This window comes from Myotis daubentonii, chromosome 13 (assembly GCF_963259705.1).
Source record: "Myotis daubentonii chromosome 13, mMyoDau2.1, whole genome shotgun sequence".
NCBI classification, from domain to species: domain Eukaryota; kingdom Metazoa; phylum Chordata; class Mammalia; order Chiroptera; family Vespertilionidae; genus Myotis; species Myotis daubentonii.
Genome location: NC_081852.1, coordinates 46,632,074 through 46,655,760, shown reverse-complemented (window position 1 = coordinate 46,655,760; position 23,687 = coordinate 46,632,074). Strand labels below are relative to the sequence as shown.

Genomic DNA, 23,687 nt, shown 5'->3' with positions numbered 1-23,687 from the left:
TGGTCCCATTTGGCCTGGGGGCCCTGCCTATCCTTATAGACTCTCCTCTGGAGTCTCTGGGCCACAGAGGAAGCAAATTCAGTTCAGAGAAGTCCTTTGGGTGGAAAGAGGGAGAAGAAAGTCCCCTTATCTCCAAACTCGGTATTGAGGAGGGCAGCCAGTCCATTATGGACCCCTGCTAGTCCTTCCTATGAAGTGAATAAGTGCAGGTCAAGGGCATGAAGTCATAAAGGATTCCAATGTAAAGGCCCTTCCATCTCTGGCCTATACACGTTATGCTAAGGACTCTAAACAGGAATCCCGTCCCCTCCTAGAACTGAACTCCAAAGCATCTGCCCGTGCTCTCTCCATTGCCCAGTGTCTGGGCCAGGTCTAGAGGGACCCTCCAGAGCCAGGGGAGAACCAGGACCAGGACCAGGACATCGCTCCCAAAGACAGTCTTTCCTTTGGCTGCTTGTCCCCTTTTCATGTCTAGTCTCTCACCATAATTCCTGCTGGGTTAATTGAATCAAATGCTTGGAAATTAAATCCAATGAAAGGAATTAAACGTGTTGGGGTCATTTTAGCAGAAGCTTTTGGTCTAAACAGGTCACTACTCCAAAGGAGCCATTGGGCAGGCAGGATTACCCAGGACACTGCCACTATACCATCCAGACCCACCAGACACTGCCCTCCCCTCCATCCTCATGGTGGGTGGGATGGGGAGGGTTCGTGGGGAGGGAGCGGGGCTCACATCAAGAGCATTTATTCCCCACTGTGGATCTTCACCTGGATCCTCAAACTCTCCGTTGCCACCTCCTCCCCCCCAAAAAATCTTATGGATAAACGAGGAATCTAGAACAGAGCAGGTGATAGGAGAGAGAAGTCCAGGCAAGTTGAAGAAACAGAAGAGCAAGAAAGTCTTGAGAAGCTGACCTGTTTCACTTTTCCTTTTCTCCCCAGTTGGCCAACAGGGGTCATTAGATCAGGAAAGAAGGCGCCCTGAGGATGAATGGGCCCAAAGGCCTGGAGTGGGTGAGGGTTGGGGTACTTCTGAGAGAAGGGAATTGTAGCCCACTGGCCCAAGAAAAGTCTGTATTAGAGGCACTGACCCCTCTGAATCCCCACCCCGCCCTTCAAGCAGGGTGGGCACTGGCGGGGGCAGGGGGAGGAGGGAGGCACCGAGACCCATACATAGGAAGAGAGCAACAGAGAAAAATAGGGGCTACACAGGGACTGACTAAAGGGACTCGGACGGAGACTTACCCGACCTGTGCTGGCTTAGAGGGGAAAGTGCCTGAGAACTGGGGGCGGAGTTTCCTCACAGTGGGGCCTTTCTGGCCCTGCTCTCTCTCTTCCACCTCCAAAACCCAGGGCTTCGGGTTTAGGGGGTAGTGTTGTTGGAGAGCCAGTCTCTCTCCCCGCACTTCCCAGCTCACCCTTTCACCGGGTGCCTCCCGGAGCTGCAAAGAGGAGGGGGCGGGGGTAGGGGGAGCCAATCCCGGCAGCGCCAAAGCGGGGAGGCTGTGGTGACAGCCGCGGGGAGGGGGCGGGAGAAAAGAGGCGGCTGGCTCCGGCTCCGCGCTCAGCTCTGCTCTGCCTCAGGCTCTGCGCTCACCTACTGCCCAAGCCTCCCTTCCGCTCCTGCCCCAGGACCCCTGGGTGGGCTCTAGACCCCTCCCGGTCCCGACTCTCCTGGCCCCCAGCCCCTTCGCCGCCAGGGGGCGCCGTGTGAGCGCCCTATCCCAGCCACCCGGCGCCCCCTCCCACAGCCCAGGCGGGACGGGAGGGGGTCGCCGGGGGCCATGCGGGGCCAGGGTCGCAAGGAGAGTTTGTCCGATTCCCGAGACCTGGACGGATCCTATGACCAGCTCACTGGTAAGTCGGTGGATCGGGGCTCGTGGGAGGGAGGGTAGATTCCATTCCTCCAAACCCTTAAGCCTCTGACCCTGCCAAGCCCTTACCCACACTCTGCCCCATTTCCAGGCACCTCCTGGCTGTTCTGGGCCCCTGGACACAGGTTCAAAGCCTTGGGTCCTACGGGGGCGGAGGGAGGGGGGGTGGCTGGGGGTGGGGAGAGTCGGTGGGCAGGTGGGGAGACCAGGCAGGAGGGTTCTGGTGGGAGGTGCGTGAGTGCCTGTCATTCTTTGTGTGTATCTGTGTGTATATATATATATGTGCGCCTCCCACAGCTGGTTGCCATGTGCCCTGGGCTTGGTGACAGCCAGGGTGAGCATGATTGTATGTGGCTGTGGGATTGTATGATCTCGTCAGATGTTTGAGTGAGGTTATGTAGTATCCTGAGTGTACTAATGAAGTTCTTTGACCATGTGTTTCTGTTCTGTGTGCAACTCTGTGCTTTGAGTGTGTGATCCTGTATGAAGTCGCATGTGACTACCATTAGTGTCAGGGCTTCACTTTATGGTGGTATGTCTCTTTGTAAGATCTTGTGAACTTCCTGGGGCAAGCCTTTGTTAAAGTGGGTTGTGTTGTGTTTTGTGATTGTGAGACTAAGTGGGTTATAGTGGCATTTGATACTGATTGTGCACTTTCATGTGGTGGTGTCTTCAGCGGGGCTTTGTGAGTGTCTATGACACGTCTTGCCCTGGCTGCTTCTCTAGCTTCCTGGCGCACAAGGAGATCTTCAGTATACACCACTGTTTTCCCCAGGTTTTCCACAAGTAGCCCAGGTGGACCCAGGAGGGACTCTAGTGTCCTAGCTACCCAGCCTGGCTCCTAGGAGCAGCATCCGGCCCCTGTCCCTGGGCTTTGGTTAGTGCTGGGTCAGGTCCCACCCCACTGCCCCCTAAAGTACTCAGAGATCATTCTTATCACTGCAGCTCATTCAATACCCTACAGCCCTCCCAGAACTTCACCCAAACCCAAAGGGAAACGCACTCTCTTGCCTCCCTCTAGACCCAGAGATAGAAAGAAGCTCTAGGCCTGGGATGTGCCATGTGGCCTCCCATTATAACTGTCCCCCAAACCACTTTGCTGCCCACATACCCTCTCTCTCCCACACTGGGGGGTATGTGAAACCAGTACCTCTGTGCCTGTGCACATTCCTGGGTTTGGGAGGCAGATCCATGTGTTTGTGTGGGTGACACCTTGTGTACATTTCCATGTATGTGTGCGTTTCTGTCTCTCATTGTGCAGCCTGCTCAAACCCTCTAACAGAAAATGAGGAGGGAGACTGTCTCCTGTGTGTGTGAAACAAGTTGGGGAGGTGGAAGGAGGCTGTGATCCTTGTCTGTCCTGATGGAAATGAGGTTAAGACTTGGGGACGGGGTAGAGGACTAGAATGTGTCTTTCCGACTCACTGAGCCTCGGAGGTCCTAGTTCCTGTGCTCAGACTCCCAGGAGGGAAGCCCACTCAGGCAGGCCCCAGATGTGCCCTAGATGTGCCTCCGATCTAGATGGAATCCAAAGGTCCCACTGTCTATTTCTGCTCTGTGCTGTCCTCATCTCAGGATCCTTGAGTGTAGTAAGGGCCCAGGGCCCTTATTAGCACCACATTAGTCAGTGTTGCTTCCTGTTTTAATTGATCCTCCCTATAATGGAAGCGTCCCCACCTCACTTGGCTGTGTGAATCAGAGATTGATTGGGTGACGGTGGGGAAGCACTTTTATTAGAAGGTGCAGGAATGGAAATGTGAATACCAGGTACGTGTGACTTTTTCCTCTCTCTGAGCCTCACTTTTCTCATCTGTGAAATGGGGAATACTACCTCCTGCCTGCCGGCCTCCCAAGGGAAAGAGAAAGGTCAAATGTTGGCAAGCATCAAGAATCATGTTCTGTGTCGTGAGCATCCTCTCTGTAGAAAGTTCTACACAGGGCTGTGAAAGAGAAATAGGACTACCAGGATCTCTCCTTGCGAAGGAGGCCTTATTTTATAGCGGAAGACAAATGGGGTTGGAATGCCCCCTGTGTTAAAGCGCTGGGCACTCAGAGATGCCTGAGCAGAACCTGAAGGGGAGTCGTTGTCCACGGTACTGAAGAGCGTTCAGGGGAGAGGGGCGGTCGGGTCCTCCCAAAGTACCTTCCCTGTGCAGACCGAGAAGACTTTTGGGGGGTGGGGGGAGTGAGAGTCACCCCGCCCCGCATCTAACACCCCTGGTCTTACCAGCCTGGCAGGGCCGCTTGGCAGTGAGGCGGGGTGGGAAAAATCAATGATCAATGGCGGTCTTTTCCTAGCTGGAAACAGGAAGGACTGGAAAAGATGAGAGAATATGCACCTGGCTGGTCAAGGCCAGAGCTCCAGTCGCTGGGCCTGGGATCTCCGGAATCGCGTCCTAATGGCCATAAATATTGTTCCCCGGACTGGGGCGCCCCCGTGTGGTATTGAGGGAGCTATGCTTGCGGAGCTGATTCTGTATGTGATGTTACCAAATCAAAGGGCAAGATTTGCATGGAGTTCGGCTTCGACTCTTGCCTTGTAAACGTAAGATTTTCAAACAAAAATACGGGATGCCAGTCGAGAGGAGTGGAATTATGTCCCTTCTGTCCCAGCAGTTTGAAAGCATAGTGGGTAAGAAAAGGGTTTACTTTGGGTAAAGCCGGATGTGAGTGAATTCAGGAAAGAGGTCAGGACTCGGACTGAGAAGAGGGGGGCTTCTCCCCCTGCCGGGGTGGCTCAGTGGTTGAGCGTGGACCTATGAACCAGGCGGTCACTGTTCAATTCCCCGTCAGGGCACATGCCAGGGTTGCAGGCTCGATCCCCAGGAGGGGGCGTGCAGGGGGCAGCCGATCAATGATTCTCTCTCATCATTGATGTTTCTAGCTCTCTCATTCCCTGCCTCTCTGAAATTTATATATATATATATATATATATATATATATATATATATATATATATATATATATATTTTATAAAAAGGGGGGCTTCTCCCAATGCATTTGGCTGGCAGTCAGTGTATGATGGGAGAATCTGTGGATCTGCTGGGACAGAGGGACACAAAACAAACAGCCATGAGAGGAAGGAATTGGGAGCCAGGAGAGAGATCGGTAGGGGCACATCCCTGCCACCCCTTCTTTGCCCAATACACTGGCCAGCTCCTCCTCCTCCCTTCTGCTCTCTCTCCCATTGGTCCAGGAAGTATGGAAGTGTGGGAAGTTGCCATGACAACTGTGTCCTCTCACCTCTTACCCCTTCATATCTCTGCCAAAATGCAAAGAGGAGGGTGTGACAAGCAGAGGAAGGGCTGAAGAAGGGCAGTAAAAGATAAGGTTCATTTACCCACAACTCCTTTTTCAAAACCCGTGGGTGCGCCTCTTCCCCAGCAGAAATCCAGAAAATGTTCCCAAAGAAGGCTATGAGAGTCCGCGCTGTCCCGCCCCCCTCCCCCCCCCTCCCCGTGCCCCCTCCGCTTCAGCCTCAGTCTAGGGGGCTCTAGGAACTTTGGGGTCCAGTGCTCTAGATGCTGGGGTAGGGCTAGGGCGAGTTCCCCTCGTGCGGTCCGGAGAAGACCTGGAGTGGAATGAGGCTCTGCTGCCTGAGGTCCTGGTCCTGCGGGTCCGGCCCTCCTGCGCCGCCCACGCAGGGCCCACAAGGCGGAGACCCGACCACCCCGGGGGCGGAGCTTGGCCACTGTGCTCTCAGCGGAATCATGAGCCGTTGCCCCCGCAGGTGCAGGAGCCCATTGGGGCAGGCAGCACGATCCCTCTACCAGCTGGTGACTGGGTCGCTGTCGCCAGGTATGAGGAAGGGAGGAAGGGGCTGGACCCCTCAAAAAGTGAGCGAAGTGGGATGAAGCTTTACAAGGGTGGGGAGGGAAAGGGCCCCTCACAGATGGAGGGAGCAGGATCCCTCCAAAAAAAGGGGGGGTTAAAGGGTAGTACCCCTGACAGGGTTCCTTACCGAGGAGGTGGAGGAGATAGGGGTCGTCAAGGAGGAAAGGAGAGGGGCATCATGGTCCCTCCCCATGGTAGAGGAGGGGGCAGGGCTTCTCATTGAGGGCAGAGGAGGGGGCTTCAAGCAGGTGAGTGTAGGAGGCAAGACACCTCACAGGGATAAAAGGAAGAAGCTTGCAGCAGAGCAGGGTGAAAGCACAGCCCTTTACTGGATTGTTTAGTTTAATGGGATGTAAGATGACTGGGGTGAGTGTCCAGAGGAAAAAAATCTCAGGTAGGACCGGACCAACATGAACTCAGCTAGTGAGCTCATGCATGACGGGGTGGGTAAAATTGTGTGGCATAAGGATTACATGTCACTGTTTTGTCTCTCTGAGTCGTACTGAGGGGGTTGTGCATGCATCAGTGAGGTTGTGAACGCTGGGGCTGTGTCCCTGCGGTTGCATATCCCTGGGATTCTGTGGCAGTGGAACTGCATGTACTTGAGTTTTTATGCTTTAGAGTTGGGTTGGGGGTTCCTGAGTCACACTACATTAGTTGTGCAGCCTTCTCAAGATTGTACTTTGGTGTGGGATTTGTGGAATTTATGATATGGGGATTATGGACATCTTATGTTGGCACTGCTATTTGTACACACTTGCCCTTGGGTTTCCTTAGGGCTGCCTGGAAAACCCAGCATCCCCTCCCCTCTGGCCCCAGGGAGGCCGAAACAACCTAACCCTGGGGCGTTCTGAACCTGTAGTTCTCTGGCTCTCTCCATGGTATCCACTTGAGCCCCTGGAGCACAGGCAGGCCTCTCCTTGCCTTGTGCTCCTCAGAAGGAGGGGAGATGGGGCTGAGCCAGAGTCATACTTAGAAGTTGCTTGGGGAGCATGCGTCCCCCAAGCCCACTGCTTGGGCCTGTCTTCGGTGACAGATGGCTAGAGCCTGGCAGGGCCAGTTCTCAATCATAGGCATGACTTCCAGGCCCCAAAATAGCCCAAAGGCCTAGGAGTTCATTAATCACCTGATACAGCTGGGGGCTGCTGTGTCTTCTGGCTGCTGTGTCTTCTGGCCTGGCTGGGATAGAGTGGAGCCGGGGGACTGAGAGAGAATGCCTGGGGTCTTCACTGGCTGGGATCTTCACTGGAAGAGGAAGGATGGAGAAAGTGGGACAGAAACATAGGGTGGGTGCCCCCATAAGGTCTGAATGACTAAATGATAGGAGTATCTCTGCTGAGATTTGAGATAACCAGGGAGGGCCCACCTAATGCTTCAAGAAAGTTTTCCCGTGAGCCTTCACTCTGTCTGAAGCACTTCCATTAAGACTTCACTCCTTTGCCCTGGCTGGTGTGGCTCAGTGGTTGGGTGTTGTCCTGTGCGCTGGGGTGTCAGTGGTTCGATTCAGGGTTAGGACACATGCCTGAGTTTTGAGCTTGACCCCTGGGGGACGTTCAGGAGGCAGCCAATCTGTTTCTCTCTCACAATGATATTTCTCTCTCTCTCTCCCTCTCCATTTCTCTCTCTCCAAAATCAATAAGCCCTAGCCGGTTTGGCTCAATGGGGAGAGCATCGGCCTGCAGATTGAGGAGTCCTGGGTTCGATTCCAGTCAAGGGCACATACCTGAGTTGCAGGCTCAATCCCTGGCCCCAACCAATCGATGTGTCTCGATATTTCTCTCACTCCGTCTTTCCCTCTCCCTTACACTCTCTCTAAAAATCAATGGAAAAATATCCTCGGGTGAGGATTAACAAAAAACAAAACAAAACAAAAACATTAAAAATTAAAAATCAATAAAAACATATTTCTTAATAAGACTCCACTCCTTTGAATAAAGAACTAGAGGTGCTAGTGGAGGACAAATCTGGGCAGGTTTCTCACAGGGCCCATGGACTTGAGAGATCTCTGGGCAGGGAGAAGGGAGAACCTGAAAAACGACTCGCTCTTTCACTTCTCACAGACCCTCCCCCCAGAGGCCTGATTGATGTAGGACCTTGAGTCCCTGTAAGGCTGGGTCAAGGCTAAGTCAAGGTCTCTAAAGGTTGAGGGTGGGAGTGAGAGAGGAAAGTAGAAGGTCAGGGGCAGGGCAATGGGCTGCAAGGTTGTCAACCTGTCCATCTGTGAATCAGCGTCAGAGGTCAGGGAGATGATGCTGTACTAACTCTTTCAATCCAAATAGTCTGGCTTGGCATTCAAGGCTCCATGGACTCCAACCCTTTTGTTTTATCACTTTTAGCTCCTGGGTGACAAAGCTACAGTCATCCAGGATTGCTTGCCATATCCACATGCATTGGAGAGACAGCCTGAGGGAGCTGGCAGATCATTTGTTCTGGTTCAAGTGTTTCATTTTGTTTCATTGACTTTATTTTCTCTTTAGTTTCCAATGCCCTAGGACCATGGTCGGCAAACCCTGGCTCGCGAGCCACATGCAGCTCTTTGGCCCCTTTAGTGTGGCTCTTCCACAAAATACCACGTGCGGGCGCGCACGTACAGCGCGATTGAAACTTCGTGGCCCATGCACAGAAGTCGGCATTTTGTGGAAGAGCCGGTATTTTGTGGAAGAGCCACACTGAAGGGGCCAAAGAGCCGCGTGTGGCTCGTGAGCCGCAGTTTGCTGACCACTGCCTAGGAGATGTATCGGTGAAGAAATTGCTTTGGCATATGTCTGAGATTTTGTTGCCTTTGGATTCCTCTAGTATTTTTATGGTTTCCCGTCTTACATTTAAGTCCTTTATCCATTTTGAGTTTATTTTTGTGTATGGTGTAAGTTGGTGGTCTAGTTTCATTTTTTTGCATATATCTGTCCAATTTCCCCAGCACCATTTATTGAAGAGACTGTCTTGACTCCATTGTATGTTCTTGCCTCATTTGTCAAATATTAATTGAGCATATTGGTTCGGGTTGATTTCTGGGTTCTCTATTCTATTCCATTGATCTATATGTCTGTTCTTGTGCCAGTACCAGGAAGTTTTGAGAACAGTGGCTTTGTAATACAGCTTGATATCTGGTATTGAGATCCCACCTACTTTGTTCTTGTTTCTCAGGATCACTGCAGCTATTTGGGATATTTTTTTATTCCAGATGAATTTTTGGAGAGTTCGTTCTAGGTCTGTGAAATACGTCATTGGTATTTTAATGGGGAGTGCATTGAATCTATAGATTGCTTTGGGTAGTATGTACATTTTAATGATGTTGATTCTACCAATCCAAGAACATGGTATGTTCTTTCATCTGTTTATGTCTTCCTCTATCTCTTTTCAACGTCCTGTAGTTTTCTGAGTAGAGGTCTTTTACCTCTTTAGTTAAGTTTATTCCTAGGTATCTTAATTTTTTTGGTGTGATGGTAAATGGGATTGCTTTTTTAATCTCTCTTTCTGTAAGTTCATTATTGGTGTATAGAAATGCCATAGATTTCTTGGCATTAATTTTGTATCCTGCTACATTGCTGAATTCATTTATTAAGTCTAATAGTTTTTTGATGGAGTCTTTAGGGTTTTTTATGTACAATATCATGTCATCTGTGAATAAGGACAGTTTTACTTCTTCATTTCCAATTTGGATGCCTTTTATTTCTTCTTCTTGTCTAATCGCAATGGCTAATACTTCCAGTACTATGTCGAACAGGAGTGGTGAGAGTGGGCATCTCTGTCTTGTTCCTGTTGTTTCATTGACTTTAGAGAGAGAGAGGAATGGAGAGGGAGAAACATTGATCAGTTGCCTCCCGCAGGCCCCCTACTGGGGATCAAGCCTGCAACCTGGGCATGTGCCCAGACTGGAAATTGAACCCGTGATCTCTCAGTGCATGGGACAATGCTCAACCAACTGAGCAACACTGTCCAGGGCCTGGTTCAAGTTTTCATCTATCCCTTATCATCTGTGCTATCTTGGGAAAATCACTTCTCTGAGCCCCAATTCTTTCATCTACAAAATAGGTATACTACTACTCACTCTAACCATGCCAGCTATAAACTAAACACGGGAATAATAGACCTTATCTATCAGGTTTATTTTGAGGACTAAGTGAGGTAATATATGTAAAGTATCCAGGACACAAAATGTGCTCAATAAATGATCCCTTTGTTATGGTGGTCCTTTGACATTGTAGCCATCCTTTAAGAGTCAGCTCAAAAAATAACCTCTCCAAATTTTGCCTGGCCTCCCACTTAGAAAGTTTTTACTATAGCTCATTTCATGGTTTGCCTATAACAGTTCCTACCATGTAGTAGGCATGCAACAAATATTTTTTTAAAAAATATATTTTATTTATTTATTTTTTACAGAGAAGGTAGAGGGATAGAGAGTTAGAAACATCGATGAGAGAGAAACATCAATCAGCTGCCTCTTGTACACTCCCTACTGGGGATGTGCCCACAACCAAGGTACATGCCCTTGACCGGAATCGAACCTGGGACCCTTGAGTCCGCAGGCTGACGCTCTATTCACTGAGCCAAACCGGTTAGGGCAACAAATAGTTTCTGAATGAATAGATGGCTTGTAGTTCTCTCAGTGAGCTGTCTCTCCCTGCCCAGTGGGAGCCAGAGTTCATCTTTGTTTCACAGGCACCGACTCAGAGCCTGGCATTCAATTTGTCTATACAATTTTTTTTAACGTCCTCACCCAATAGGAACTTGGAATTTAGTTGAGGAAGCAGGTTTGATCCAGTAATATCTGGGTTCAAATCTGCATCATTTAACTAGGTGACTTTGAGCAAGTCCTTTTATCTCTCCTGGCCTTGTTTAATTCATCAATAAAAAGGGCACAACACTAATCACTCTGCCTACCTCATGGGGTTGTCATGAGAAGCCACTGAGAGAACAATGTGGAAACAGTTTGTGAATTGTTAAGAGCTATAGAAATATAAGGGGGGAGTGCCATGTTATTAATAACAGTCACAGCCCTAGTCAGTTTGGTGCAGTGCATAGAGCATCGGCCTGTGGACCAAAGGGTCCTGGTTTCAATTCCATCCAGGGTATGTACCTCAGTTGCAGACTCCTCCCCAGCCCAGGTCCTGGTCGGGGGCCCATGCCGGAGGCAACCAATGAATGTGTTTCTCTAACATCGATGTTTCTCCCTGTCTTTCCCTCTCTCTAAAAATTAATGTAGCCCTCGCTGGTTTTGCTCAGTGGATAGAGCATCAGCCTGCAGACTGAAGCATCCCAGGTTTGATTCTGGTCAAGGGCACATGCCCCCGTTGTGGGCTTGATCCCCAGTAGGGGACGGGCAAGAGGCAGCCAGTCAATGAGTCTCTCTCATCATTGATGTTTCTATCACTCTCTCCCTCTCGGAAATCAACAAAAGTATATTTTAAAAATCAGTGGAAAAATACCCTCGGGTGAGGAATAAATAAATAAATGATGGTCACAAACACTTCAGCACTTACTCTGTGCCAGGAGTTATTCTATCAGCTTTCCATTTTTAATTCATTTACTCCAACCAGCAAACATGAGATGGGAAACTGAGGCACACAAAGGTTAAGAACTTGCTCATTTAATTGCAAATTAAATTAAGTGGCAAAGCTGGGATTTGAACCCATTCTGGCACGTTGGCCCATGCTATTACTGTTAGGTCGCCAAAGGAGGAATGCACGAGGCCCCCAGGGTGAGGGATCACGAATTTATTCAATCATCCGCACACCAGGTGGCTGAGCCTGATGGCTCCAGCACCCAGTGACAGGAGTCAGCGGCTTTTAACGGACTTTTGGCGGGCTTTTTTCTGGCCGGAGACTGCTTTGTGCATACCCGGAGGGGAGATAATGGAATGTGGTTGCAGCAAGTGAAATGTGGTCTAAGCAAAGGGAATGTCCATAGTGAAATGGCCTGAAAAGCCAGTTCCCCAGGGAGGGGTATTGATTCAATTGTTCGATCAAACCCAACAATTACCTAGTATGCGAGGCTGCCTCCTTTTATTGTTCCCACTAATATATTCCAGAATTAGGTGCTGAGTTTTGAGGGCCCAACATTGAGTTCAGTAGAAATTCAAGTATCTGAGAGTCCGCTGAGGGCTGGAGGCTTTGAAGGGAAGGGAATGTAAGATGTCTCCAGAAGGTAGGTAAGAACTGTAGGACCGAAGGAGAGCAGGAGGGAGGGCGTTCCAGGCAGAGGGAATAGTAGGAGCAAAGGCACAGAGAGAGCACCGAGTTTGGTGTATTTGGGAGACGGTGAGGAGGCCAAATGGCTGAAAGGAAAAGAGATCTGCTGAGGAGGGTGAGGGGAGGGTATTAAATGCCAGATGTGGAATTTGGACTGTGACAGGAAGATGTTTGCTGGTTTCACCTGTTAATCTGTAATCTCTAAAGTGTGAGAACCTGAAAGCAGTCCCTGAGTTGACTTCTTCTTGGGGGAGGAGAGGAGGGAAAGCAGAGGATCAAGCCTGGGGTGCTACCCTCCTTCCCTCCTTTCAACACCTTCCTGGGATGTTGGGCTGCGGGTCAAGCCCCCGGGGTAAGATATGGCCTGACCCCCAGTGGTGGGCTGTAGAACTACAGATCAGTGATCAAATGGAGTGGTGGGACCAGCTCCCACCCAACTCCCACCCCACAACTGGGGCTCAGTCACACACTCATTCCAGAGCTGGACCCCGAAAGAGGGCTTCCTCTGGGGTCCATCCTCCTAAGCTGGGCCTCCTCGGTGGGCAAGCTGTCTAAGGGGGCCAGTGTGTGTGGTGGTTTAGAGTGCAGCAGGCTCACAGTCAGACTGGTGTAAAATTGAGGCTCTGACACTGATCTCACCTTCTTATGCCTTAATTTCACCACCCGTAATGTGGGGGTAATTCTGCTGTCACAGGTTTATTGTGAAAACTCAGCATGATAGTGTCTGTAAGCACATAGAACTCTGTGTAGCACACAGTGAGTGCTCAGTGTTACTCAGCTGTGCAGCAACTCAGCAGCCCTAGTCTTCTGGCTCTGCAGGCCTCTCCGCACCCCTACACTCACCACCACCACTGACCCCGCAGGAGCTGGGAAGATGGGGGAGGAGTTCCAGGAATGTTCCAGGGGTGCAGTGGGGGTGGTGCCCTGGGCGGGTTCAGATTTCTCTTCTACCCTGGGCTTCTCCATCTGCTCAGTAATGGTTCCCTAGGAGCAGGCAGGGCTTAGGGAGCCCCAGTCAGGAGGAAGGGAAGAGCACAGTCCCTCCTCCTCTCCCAAGAAACTGAGTCTCTTGGTCCCAAAGGCAGATGCAATAAGTCTCCTCCCAAAAAGGTCCTGATAAGGCTAAGGCCTCTATCCTTGCAGACTTTTTTCCTGCCCAGGCTATTGGACCTAATTCTCCCTCCCTGGGCCTCAATCTTCCTGTCTGTGGCCAGTGGGAAGAGAACGCTTTGCCCCACCCCCCACTGTCTCCATGGCAACCGCAATCGATGCTGGTAGTGTCCTCTGGGCGGGAGAGGTCACTGCTTTCTTCCCTCTTATATTCTCATACAGTTCCATGCAGATACAATTACACAACCACCAGAGACCTGTACTCCTAATTATAGGACACATCCATATTACCAGTCCTCAGGCCCACAGCCCGTAAGTCTTCTAAAACACAGACACTTACACCCATACACACTCAGAAATATTTCAATACATTCTCTCACACACACCATAGACACCCAGGTCACATACCCCTAGACACAAGACACACACCTAATAGATAGGTGCACAATCAGGTGTAAGCACGCAGACACATATTCTCCATACAGACAAACACAGGAATATACACACCAGAAAACACCCAGACACCCATAACATATTCTGACCCATACGTCTATTACGTACTCGTAATTTCTCACACTGCCCTTCCCCGCCTTCTCCCTAAGGACAGCTCCTCTTTCTACCCCCTCCCTTTGGCACAGAGTAGCCACAGGGTGTCTGGGGGAAGCTGTCCTGGGGACAGAGTTAGGTCACTGTATCCCTCCTCTGGCCTGGCCTGGCCCATATCCTTCACACCAAAGGCTCCCCAGAAGATGCCAGTCTAGAGGCTGAAGTGGCCTGTGAAGAGGAAGAAGCTGTGGCTGAGAGGCCAGTGGGGCAGGGGCGGGGTGAGGGAGGTGGGGAGAGGGAGGAGATCCAGGGAAGAAGAAGGGGAGGGAGGCTGCCGGCAGTCCTACTCTCCATGGGGAGCCTGAGGGGGAGGTGGTGTGAGTAGGGCTGGCAGGTCTGCTGAGTCTCAGCCTGGGGACCATGCCCCAGGCCCACCATGAACCTGGAAGGGCTGGAGATGGTCGCCGTGCTTGTGGTCCTCGCTCTGTTTGTCAAGGTCCTGGAGCAGTTTGGCCTCTTTGAGCCTGTCTCCTTGGAAGGTAACCCAGGTGCCTGGGCAGTTCTGGGCTGCTGGCTGGAGGGAAAGCGCCTACAGCATTGGGGAGGGGCTACTCTGACTTTTGTGACTGGGAGGAGGAGTGAGCAGGTTAGTGATGGGATAGGGCATCTCCGGGAGGTGAGGAAGGATGCTTGGGGAACAGGACATCTGGGAGAGGTACAGACGGGAACTCTGTGGTAGGGCATCTAGGGGAGGTAAAGAGGGAATCTGGAGGACTGGGAGGTGAAGAGAGAAGACCAGTGGACAGGTGTTTGAGAAATGCTAAGGGATGCAGTGCAGGAGGACTGGGTTATGGAGATGAGGGAAGTCTGGGAGATAGGAGGAGAGGGCTGGAGATAAACAGGGGTATCTGGGGTAGAAGAAGGAGGTTCCGGGAATCCTGACGTAACACTAGACTTCTGGGGAGTCCCTTTTGGGGTCAGGGGTCCACAACGGCTCTGAAGATGTGTGATTCCCACACCTCTATCCTTGCAGGTATAGGTAACAGAGTGTTTGTGGACTCAGTGGGTGACAGATACAGGGGATATGATTGTGTGTCTTCATGAGTGTGATGAGAAAGGACAAAAGTGTGACTATGTAAGCCTGTGTATTGTGACAGGGATGTGATTTAATGTGTCAAAGTGACAGAGTATGTGGCTTTGTCAGATGGTAGATGTGACTGTGCCTGAGAGGACAGGGTATGTGCTGAGCCTCTTTGGGTATCAGATTGTGGGTGTGGCTGTTCCCAGAGTTTCCTGATAATATAACAGTTCTATACCCAAGACTTAGGATGGGGATGGGCTCTGGAGGGACAGGAGAAAGAACACTGTGAATGAAACATTCACAGGTCAGCTCTGGCAGGAGGGTGATGGGTGGGTCAGACTGGGACCCTGCTTCCTAAGCCCCATATCCTTTCAGGATCCAATGGCAGAATGGTCTCCAGGGTGCAGACACTGGGAGTGGGAGGTCAATTTTCCACTCCACCCCAAAGTCAAGTGGGGAGAGTGATAATGGAGGGAGGGAGGGGACATATTCTGCCTCCACCAGAGTGTTTTGGCCTCTGCCTCCTCTTTACAGCAAGAGCTGTGCAGCTTCATAGCATGGCTGTTCCCCAGTTCCACCAGGGATGGGAAAACAAGCAAGAACCATGATAGGAGGACTGCAGGGGAGATGTGGAAGGAGCTAGGGAGAAAAGGAAGGTCCATGCATTGCCTGCTCTAGTGTTCAGTAAGAGCCCAAAACTCCATCCTCTGCTGCATTTATTGGGATGGGGTGGGGAACAGGAATTGGTCCTAGATGAACTAGGGTTCATCCAGTTTTAAAAAGATGAAATCGGTTGGGCTCTAACTTGCCACCCCCTTTAGACTATTTAGTGGGAAGAGGGGTCATCTAGGGAACCCAGCATCCCTTAGGCTGAAGGCAGCCCCTTTCTCTTTCTACCTTCAGAGGAGCCTAGAGGGAGGAGATTGAGTCCTGGGAGCAGGTAAGGAGGATGTGCTAAGAGGTGGTGGTTGGAAGAGGGCGGGAGTCCCTGCCCCCATCCCCACCTCCCCTGCCTGGTGGCAACTCTACCACCAAAGTCCCCCGGTGCAATCCGGCTTCGGGAAACCAAAGTCCAGGCTAATGGAGTCCTGGGCCAGGGGCCAGGCTGCCATCGATCCCCCACCCGACCCACTCCCTCCCTCCCACCTCTCCATAGCTCCTGCTGCGGAGGAGGGAGAGAGGACATATTGGAGGAGGAGAAGGCCATGACTTCGAGCACTTACCTCCTGAAGATGGGGACTGACTTGGGAGGGCAGGGCCCGTGTGGGAGCTGGGATGCCCAAGTAACCGACAACCAAAGGACGTTGGGGTCCTCGGTGTCTGCACCAGGACCTGTGGACTCTGGCCCTGGAGTCTGGAGGTGGGTGCAGTTGGCAGACAGGCACACATGAATGTGGAGGGTCGCCTGAGGATGCAATTAGAGCTGTAAGACATGCGTGTAAATAAGAGGAAGGGAGACGAATGGTGATCAGTGGGCTCTAGATAGCCCCACCTTACACCAAAATACCTTAAGTTCTGTTATTACCTCCAAGTCTGCTATCATTTCCCCTTCAAAGAGTTAGCCATACTAGAAAGGACTGGGCAGGGATGCTTTCAGGGTGGATGAGTTAGCTGATGAGAAACGCTGTTCCACTGGTAGGAAGATTTGGTGCCTTGGAATGAGGAGCTGTAGAACATAAAGGTGGGCATATCCAGGACAGACAGGGATTCTGTGGGTGAGGTGCAGTCTTAGGTATCTGGGTGCCATGGGCACATAAATCACAATATGATAATGGATATGTGACATTGTGACCTTGATATGTGGTATAATATTATAAGGTCTTAGTGTGTCGTTAACACATTGTGTCATGATGTCCCGGGTCATTGTGTGTTTTGTGTGGTTTGATCATGCTGTGTGTAAGATGGCCTGTAGAAGTCCTCATGTATATGTTTTCCTAGGTCACATTTGTTTATGTTTGTATTAAGGAATTTTAGGTCAGTGTGTGTGTGTGTGTGTGTGTGTGTGTTGAAGCCTGCTTAATTAGGCCATTGGGTGTGAGTTACTGGGTATCAGGTTGTCACCGTATGGCATCCATTACTCCGTGATTTATCATTCTATGTGTCACTATACATGCCTGTCTGAACGTGTGTGTGAGAGAGAGGAGTTCCTACCCAGGCAATCCTTGGGTTGGACATCACCCTCAGGGGTTCAGCCATAACACTGGAGGCAAGGGCACTGGGTCAGCGGACACTGAAGCCAGTGCTACTTTCCCCCGGCTGCCTCGCAGTCCTCGGCTGCATCCCATTATGCAAGGTGCCCGAGCGGCCTCAGTGGGTTTTCCATGCCTCTGAAACCCACTCGGCTCCTCTAACCCAGCCCCAGCTACCCTCGCCATCTCCTCTTAATTCTCCCCCAACACCCGCCCCCAACCGGGGTTAATTTTTGATGGTGGGAAAGGGAACGGAGGGGCAGTGGGGGTTAATGTGCCTTCCTGGGGTCTTCTCTCTTCCCAGGCCACCCTCCAGGGCCTACTAAAAAAGCGCTGAAGCAGCGGTTCCTCCAGCTGCTGCCATGCTGCGGGCCCCAAGCCCTGCCCTCAGTCAGTGAAAGCAAGTGCTGCTCCTGTACTTCCGGGGCGGGGTCTGTTGTGTGGGATGGGACCGGTGTGTGGGGAGCGGGAGTGTGTGTGTGTGTGTGTGTCCAATGTGGGATGGGACGGTGTGTGGGGAGCGGGTGTGTGTGTGTGTGTGTGTGTCCAATGTGGGATGGGACGGTGTGTGGGGAGCGGGAGTGTGTGTGTGTGTGTGTCCAATGTGGGATGGGACGGTGTGTGGGGAGCGGGTGTGTGTGTGTGTGTGTGTGTCCAATGTGGGATGGGATGGTGTGTAGGGAGCGGGTGTGTGTGTGTGTGTGTGTGTGTGTGTGTGTCCAATGTGGGATGGGATGGTGTGTAGGGAGCGGGTGTGTGTGTGTGTGTGTGTGTCCAATGTGGGATGGGATGGTGTGTAGGGAGCGGGTGTGTGTGTGTGTGTGTGTGTGTCCGTCCAATGTGGGATGGGACGGTGTGTAGGGAGCGGGTGTGTGTGTGTGTGTGTGTGCGCGCGCGTGTGTGTCCAATGTGGGATGGGACGGTGTGTAGGGAGCGGGTGTGTGTGTGTGTGTGTGTGTCCAATGTGGGATGGGACGGTGTGTGGGGAGCGGGTGTGTGTGTGTGTGTGTGTGTGTGTGTGTGTCTCCAAGTGTCGGTAAGGTGGGCGCTGGCTGGCACAGGAGTAAGCAGCAAGCGTTGCTACCTCTTTCAGAAGAAACTGGTTGTGGGTGTGGCCAGCTTGGGGGCGTGGCCTGAGTGTCGGTGGGAGGTGCCTGCTTGTGGGCGGGGCCTGTGTGGGCGTGGCCGGTGTGTGAGGCTGAGGCGTGAGCCGAGCGCTGTGGCTAAAGTGGCAGCGGCTGTGCAGGTCTGTGCCTGGCTTAGCTGGGTTGTCTGCGGCTCGGGCCTCCTGTCGCGTCCCTGGGCATGTGTTGGTTGTCAAGATGTCTGTCGCCCATGCGAATGGAGTGCTCCTTCCGCAGATGCCAGGATGCTTGGGTTTTCCAGTGGCAGCCTGGTTCCCTTTGTCTTAGGCCTGTTTCTTCAGTGGGGCCTTGTCCAGGGCCTAGGATCGTGCTGCATTCTGCAAGCTCTAAAGGCCCGTCTTGTGGTGATTTGAGAGTGTTTGTTTGATTCCTGATCCCACGTGGGGATCGATTTGGAAAAAGGACAGGCACGTGTGCGTGGGGTCCATTTCGTGAGTCTGTGCCCGTTCGTCATGTGTGCTTTTGCGTGCGGGGCCGGGGTGTGCGCACTGTAACACGCAGGTCTGTGAGATTTGCAGTGAGTGTGAGGAGTGAGGTGTGTGTTTGCAGTTGGCCGGGTCTTCAGCTTTCTCGGTGACAGTTCGCTCCCTTCAGCATTAGCTGCCCCAGCCTCCCTACGCCCCCACAGACCCCGCCCGCTGGACCCAGGTGACTTACTCTCCTGGTGGGGGCGGGGGCGGGGGGCTTCGGGAGCACGGGGTGGGGGTATTTGCCTGGGGACTGGATGTTGGGGGCTGGGGAGGGTACTGAGATGGAGCCGAGGGTGGGGCCCTGGCTAAGATTTACCCAGGGCGGAGGCAGGGGTGGGGTCTGGATGGGGCTTGGCTGGAGCTGGGCGGGGCATGGCTCAGGCATGGCTGGGGTAGGCGGGGTTTGGTAGGAAGGAAGGATCTGGAAAAAGGCAAGCCTGGGACTGGGCAGATCTCAGTTGGTGCGGGATGTCCCAGAGCTTGAACCTGTCTTTACTACTCCAACCCCTTCTGGGATGAAGATGGGCTTGGGGCTTTTCCCTCCAACCAGGAACCAAGGGCCCAGGGGCCTGAGACGGGTCGGATCCCTGGCTCTGGGACCAGGCACTGGCCTTGGGCTGATAGACCTCGAAGCTGACCAGTGTCTTCTCTCCTTGCCTTCATGTCCTTGGCGTGGGGTCCAGTGAACTGGCAGGCTGGTCTCTGGACTTGGAGATAAGGGGGATGTATGGGTCCGTGATTTTGAAGAAGGGTTGTGGGGACCGGGCCTGAGGCTCGGCTCTCCCTCCCCTCGTCCCCCCTAACCCTCGCAGACAGCGTGGAGGATGACTTTGAACTGTCCACTGTGTGTCACCGGCCCGAGGGTCTGGAGCAGCTGCAAGAGCAAACCAAGTTCACTCGCAAAGAATTGCAGGTCCTGTACCGAGGCTTCAAGAACGTGAGTGCAAGGCCAGACAAACTGGGTGAGGGGTGGAACAGGAGGGGCGGTGCCTATCCAGGACTTCTCGGAAAGGTGGCCTGGCTTTGGGGTGTGAGAGGGAAGGGGAGGCGCAAGGAGAACCCCCTCCTCCTCCACTCCCAGGCCGAACTTCTAGCCGGAGTTCTGGTCTGTTTGAGATGGGCAGACCAGACTGTCAGGTTAGTTCTGTGCTTATATTTTATTTATTTTATTTTATTTATGTCCTGGGAGAAGTCTTGCCTCCCATTAGAAAAGCTGCATGCTGAGCCTCTGGGAGACATGAAGATTTTGTCCTTGCCTGGGAATCTCTGGGCATGGAGGAGAGCGGGGTCTGGAAGAAGAGTAAGTAGAAGGGGGTTTGTCTCTGTCTTCAGTTTGGTCTCCCCCCTCCCCAGGAATGTCCCAGCGGAATTGTCAGTGAGGAGAACTTCAAGCAGATTTACTCCCAGTTCTTTCCTCAAGGAGGTGAGGGGACAGGCCTGCAAGGAAGCAGCTGTTCATCTCTAGGCTGAGTGGGGGAGAGGGTTCTGGAGGGGCTGGGAATGCCCAATGATAAGAGGTGTTTGGGGAATCCCATAGAGATAGGAAGCCCTCTGCTGTCTGGAAGTCAAGCTTACTGATCCCCACATATTCTGCAGACTCTAGCACATATGCCACTTTTCTCTTCAATGCCTTTGACACCAACCATGATGGCTCAGTCAATTTTGAGGTAAGCTGGAGGAGGTGGGCCAGGGAGGCCTAGGGCTTCAGGGCCAGAATGTATAGGCCAAACCCAGAGAGCAGGTTGGGTAAAAGGTATCTAAAGACATGTTTCCCCCCTGCCTCCTTCCCAGGACTTTGTGGCTGGTTTGTCAGTGATTCTTCGGGGAACCATAGATGACAGGCTGAACTGGGCCTTCAACCTGTATGACCTCAACAAGGACGGCTGCATCACCAAGGAGGTATGCACGGCAACTGAAGAGCTGGAGGGGAGGTGTAAAAGGCCCACAGGAAGGAAATGTGACCCACATAGGCATCACCAGCAGGGTGATGCCTGCCTAGGGCCTAGGCCTCCTGGTTTGGAGGCTAGAGGCTCTGAAGAGAGATCCTTTTTTTTTTTCTTGGTCTAACAGGAAATGCTTGATATCATGAAATCCATCTATGACATGATGGGCAAGTATACGTATCCTGCACTCCGAGAGGAGGCCCCAAGGGAACATGTGGAGAGCTTCTTCCAGGTGCTTGGGACTGGGTAGGCTGGAGGGTCCTGGAGTGAAGAGAAGGTGAGGTCCCAGTAGGGAACTTGCCTGAATTCTGCCTGCCTCTCTCCTGCCATCCCTCCTGTTCTCCCTCCCAATTACCTTTTTGCAGAAGATGGACAGGAATAAGGATGGCGTGGTGACCATTGAGGAATTCATTGAATCTTGTCAAAAGGTACAGGTCCCCACCCTCCACATTTCCCTGGTCTGGACTCAGGGCCTAACTCAATAATATAGGAGAAGGCTCCTGAACTCACCCCCACTCCCAATCCTGTTCCTTCACACCTGGGGGAGGCCTGCCATTCTTCACCTCTGGTCTCTCTGGGTGCCTCCTTCCTCGTTGCCTCTCTGTGTTTCTCAATGTCCTCATTTATGACTCAGTGTCTCTCCCTGCCTCTGACAAGCTCTTTTTCTTTCTTTCTTTCTCCAATCTGCCTCTCACCATGGATACAGGATGAGAACATCATGAGGTCCATGCAGCTCTTTGACAATGTCATCTAGCTCACCAGGAGAGGGGTCAGTTGTCCTGGGGGGCGGGGGGCATCCTCTAGCCCTAGTCCAGTTGGACCTCATCTTTCTCTTCCTAGCTCTCTCCTCACCCTAGACCTGCCCTAGGGCCTGTAGGAATCCAAGAGCCTGGGGATTCAGTGGTTCAGATCATTGGAGCCGAAGGAGCCAGGGAGTGGGCAGAGTGTATCAGCTGGTATTCCCAATTCCCAACAGCTCCCACTCCCTACCTGACCGTGCTGAGGATGCCCCTGCTGAAGGAATTAAGTGGTTCTCCACCGCCAACCCCCACTCTAGAAACCGCAACACTAGACAAAATTTCTCCTGTTATGGTGCTTCCCCCATCCCTGATATCGTAAACATTTTCCTTAAGACACCCTTCTCAGACAGGTTGCTCTGTCCTTGGCACTGACTGACCTTTCAGACCAGGGCCTCAGAGAGCTCCCTAGGAGCGGGACAAGGCAGAACTCTCAGGCTTCAGGCAGTGGTTAAGTTCTAGGAAGTAGCTGGAATGTAAAGCAGAAAGGCCTAGAGATGGTGAGAGCTAAGGCTATGACTCTGAGCTCCACAGGTCTGCCACCAGAATGTGAGTTTCCAGGCTCTTTAGAAGACCTTGGCTCCTTAGAAACACCCCAGAAATTTTCCATACCATGTTCAGTATGCCAAGAGATCCTGGGATCGTGAAGTCTGGCTCATCCCTAGAATTTCTCTCTCTCCTTCCTTCCTGTTTGTATGGTGGCAGCAGAAGAATATGGCTGGGAGATGTCCTGGCTGATTCCTGCCAAAGGTTCAGCCTACCAGTATGGAGTGAGTTAGGGACCACCCAGTGGATGCATTGGAAGACAAGGGAAGGAGGGAGGCAGGCACAGCATCTACACCCAATGTGGGGGGCATTCATTAGAATCTTTGATCTACCCAGGCTTTAGTTCAACCCCCCAGATAGCCCCCAATTCCCATCTAGTGTCGCCTCTTGCTCTATTAAATCTACCCAGAGATGCCCCTGGACACACCTAGAAGTCAGGAATCATAGGAACCAGGTCCCATATCATAAACAGCACCCCTGCCATGCTGTCACCCCTTAATATACCTGCTTGTCCCATTAGCTAGGATCTGAGGGGAAGGGCCCCTGGGAAGCTCCCTTTCCCACAGAACACTGTTGACTGCTTCGCATTTTTGGCTCCTCTGTATATTTTGTAAAATAAGAACTACACCAGATCCAATAAAACACAATGGCTATGCACAGGCTTCTGTCTCCGCCTTTTTGTCCCTCCTACCCCACACATACCTCTAACTCATGTACCTGAAACCTTTTAGATCCCAAAGAAAGTGCCTCTCTTTCCCATAGTCTGGCCAACCATTGACAGGAGATCAAGGCACAGGTTCTGGAAGGGTTGGAAACCTCCCTGACCTCAGAGAGCACCCATGGGAATCTCTCCTCTTAGAGGAGACAAGGAAGAGACAGGATATTAATGTCCAAAGGACTGTGCCAAACCAACTGTCTTTTGTCTAGACATTATTACAACTTGAATCAAGAATTTCTAATTCACAGACATCAGTTAATCTTAAAGTGCTTTCTTTTGAGGGGGAGCATTCCCTTTAGTTTTGAATGAAAATTTCATTGTGTAAACATCCCAACCTTGCCTCCAGTATGGACATACATTTGTGTCTATACTCCAGCCAAGAATGGATCTGATGGAGTGGACCCAGGGTAGGTGACCATGGAGCAGGTGACACTAGGGTAATAGAGACTTCCTTTGTGGGGTGGGAACCTTTTTTTGTTTTGTTCCAGGAGAGTAGCCACCAATGGTAGATTCCTCCCATTCTTTCTCTAAGGTACCTTCATATAGTTACTAAGCTTAACCATCCATAGAAGAGGGATCAGGCCTTCTATTCTATTACTCTACACACTGACAAGGTCAAGGGAAGGGTATGGTATCCAAGAAACAAATAGTTGCAAAGTGCATCATTTTGTCATCTGTCCTGGCTCACATCACACAATTATCTAATCCTTAGGTCCTTGGGTTTCTTTGGGTCACAACACCTCTGAAGGATCTGATGAAAGCTATGGGTTTACTGTCCAGAAGGAAAAAACAATGCACATTTTCCCATTCATTTGTGTATCCCTGAAGCCCATCCACGGGCCCTAAGTTAAGAACCTGTGATCCAGTCTACCTTTCAGCCTTCCATTGTAGAGAAGAGGAAACAGGCACATTTACAGGAGGATTGAGGCTAGACTCAGTCCCCCAAGTCTGTTCAGGGTGGCCTTGTGGCACAGTAGAGATTTGTGTGTGAAAGATGGATGCTGTGCATGTCAGGCATAATTTAAACAAGGTGACACTGACAGGCTCTCATGGTGCCCTATACTTTTCCTTCATGGCACCTCTCAGTTTATAACTATATATTTGGGTGATTGTCTTCTTCGATACACTGTAAACTCTTGAGGGCTCCTTGAGTGCCTGGACTAGGTTCCCCCCATCTCACTATCTTATCCTCAAGGCCTGGCAAATAATAGGCACTCAATAATTGTGTGATTGGATGAATGAGCAT

General features: G+C 51.6%; 1 protein-coding gene across 7 annotated transcripts; it reads left to right on the top strand.

Moving 5' to 3' along the window:
• The first annotated feature begins 1,521 nt into the window (after positions 1-1,521).
• KCNIP2 (potassium voltage-gated channel interacting protein 2) lies at positions 1,522-22,384 on the top strand. 7 transcript variants are annotated; one of them, XM_059661181.1, is made up of 10 exons: positions 1,522-1,857; positions 17,127-17,212; positions 18,562-18,615; positions 19,250-19,374; positions 19,791-19,860; positions 20,034-20,104; positions 20,229-20,336; positions 20,508-20,612; positions 20,746-20,808; positions 21,087-22,384. In XM_059661181.1, exons 2-10 carry the CDS (start codon positions 17,185-17,187, stop codon positions 21,132-21,134), a joined length of 672 nt encoding a protein of 223 aa, XP_059517164.1. In that variant the 5' UTR covers positions 1,522-1,857; positions 17,127-17,184; the 3' UTR covers positions 21,135-22,384. The 7 variants fall into 7 exon arrangements, with proteins under 7 accessions (XP_059517164.1, XP_059517159.1, XP_059517166.1 ...); XM_059661176.1 differs by having other exon boundaries at positions 17,127-17,222; XM_059661183.1 differs by lacking the exon at positions 18,562-18,615.
• The last annotated feature ends 1,303 nt before the right edge of the window (positions 22,385-23,687 follow it).